The sequence below is a fragment of the Microtus oregoni genome, unplaced genomic scaffold, assembly GCF_018167655.1.
Source record: "Microtus oregoni isolate MIOR12 unplaced genomic scaffold, Mior012 000043F_ref0000047, whole genome shotgun sequence".
NCBI classification, from domain to species: domain Eukaryota; kingdom Metazoa; phylum Chordata; class Mammalia; order Rodentia; family Cricetidae; genus Microtus; species Microtus oregoni.
The window spans coordinates 277,501-279,440 of record NW_024543210.1 but is presented as its reverse complement, the minus strand read 5'-3'; the positions used below and the strand labels follow the sequence as shown (position 1 = coordinate 279,440).

The 1,940-nt window shown below is 51.6% G+C and overlaps 1 protein-coding gene across 1 annotated transcript in view; it reads right to left on the bottom strand.

Moving 5' to 3' along the window:
* Positions 1-1,620: 1,620 nt before the first annotated feature.
* Gpr132 (G protein-coupled receptor 132) overlaps positions 1,621-1,940 on the bottom strand; it is a 3,913-nt gene continuing 3,593 nt past the window's right edge. The window contains exon 2 of the mRNA XM_041633062.1: positions 1,621-1,940. This exon is cut by the window's right edge and continues 768 nt beyond it. Coding sequence (XP_041488996.1) covers positions 1,621-1,940 — 320 coding nt within the window.

Below are 1,940 nucleotides of genomic sequence, written 5' to 3'. Positions count from 1 at the left end.
CCTAGCTAACTAGTGAGCTCTGGGGTCAGCGTGAGACTCTGCCTCAATAAATAGTGGAAAGCAATCCAGGAAGATATCAGTGTTAACCTTTGACCTCCATACAGGTTGCAGATGTACACACACACACACACACACACACACAAGCGAACAAACAGAAAGCCACTAAAGAGGAAGTTAGAAGCTGCTGCTGTGTGCTTGTGATCCCAGCCCCTTGGGAGGGAGTGACAAGAGAATCAAGAGAATAGGTCATCTTCTGTTCCTTGGTGAGCTGAAAGGAACCGTGTCTCAAAACAATAAAAGGTAATCAAAAATAAAAAAAGGAAGTTAGGTTCAACTTCTTTTTTTGTGTGTTCTTATTCTCAAGTTTTGACAATACTTCTTCCAGCGAAAGGTAACCGCCAATGTCGTTCATCTGTCTCTGTGGAACTTCTGTAACATGTGGGCTTCAGAGGAGCTGGCCCCAAAGCCTGCTGCGCTCACAGTCTCTAGCCCTTGCCCTCCGTGTATGTCAGGAGTCTCCTCGGGGAGGGGCCCAGTCCAGCAGCGAGTAACCTGGTGAGGTAACCAACAAAAGCATGGGTCTAACTGAACCTCACAAGACGAGGGCTAATCCCAAAACCTGCTGTGCTCATTGTCTCTAGCCCTTGTCCTCCGTGTACGTCAGGAGTCTCCTCTGGGAGGGGCTTAGTCTGGCAATGAGTAACCAACAAAAGCATGGGTCTGACTGAACTGAGACGAGGCTCTTTATGGAGGAGCTGGGATTTGACTCAGAGCCCTGAGGTCTCCGTCTCCAATCCAGTGGGGCAGAGAGCCTTGCCCCTGACTTGCTTTTTCAGGAGCCCCACTCCCCCTGTGGCACCAAGGTCAGAAGCTGCAAGGTAAAGAAAGGCATGTCAGATGCCAGACACCTCCTTATCCGGTAGCAGCTATGCCAATCTCTTTCTGGGGTACCCACTAGCACTTCTAATGTAGATGGCAGAGGGGTCCCTAGCGAGGATATATGGGGCTACCAGGAGCTAGAGTAAATGGCCACCATGCCCCGTGGCTCCTGTAATAAACGTAGAACCAACTCCCAATGGGAGCCCTGGGGTTGGACTCCTATTGCCCTATGGCTCTTTGGCTGTGTCACAGCTCTAGGTACCATGATGGTAACCCTGGATGCAGGCCATGTCTTCCCTCTGTGGAAAGCGCCAACGTACACCCCCGTAGCCACTGGACAATGCAGGAGACGGATAGAAAATAAAGTCATTGTCCAGGGCTCTGCCAAGTACCCTGCTGATGGCTGTCGGGAGCCCTGCAGAGCAAGCTGCTGGTGACGAGCTCTCCTGCCAGCCACGTGCTCCCTGAGTCCCTGGTGCTCCCTGAGTCCCCGGCAGCCTGCAGGTATGATTGCTGCTCTCAGAACACTGCCACTTCCCATACAGGAGAGCCCGGAGGTTCTGGACATACAAGGAACAGATATTTACAGAGTGAAGTGGCCTTAGGAAGAAAGATCAGCAGTATGCCTTCCAGAAAGGAATCTACAGTGCTGCGGACACCCTAGATGGTGGCTCAAAGGACCACAGATACGTGGCTGGTGCTGGTTTCAAGGCTTAGCATCCTCCACTGAGTATAATGCGTTTAGCAGAATTCCTCAGACAGTCTTTCTGGGGAGCACTGTAAGCCCAGCTCATCCAGCTGTGACCCTGGAGGATACACAGGCTTGGGGAAGGTGTAGGGGGTTGCTGTGGGTGAGTGTGCCTCCTCGGAGTCCTTTAAGTCTATAACATCTGTCTTTGTGGACCACTTTTTCCACCCTGTGTGGATCCTGGACACCTCTTGCCGAGAATGGTCTGTAATTAGCACATAGATGATGGGGTCGGCCACGCTGTTAACTGTGGACAGACACAGAAACATCACAGAGATTGTGTACAGTCTGCCTTCAAAGTCACACACGGCAG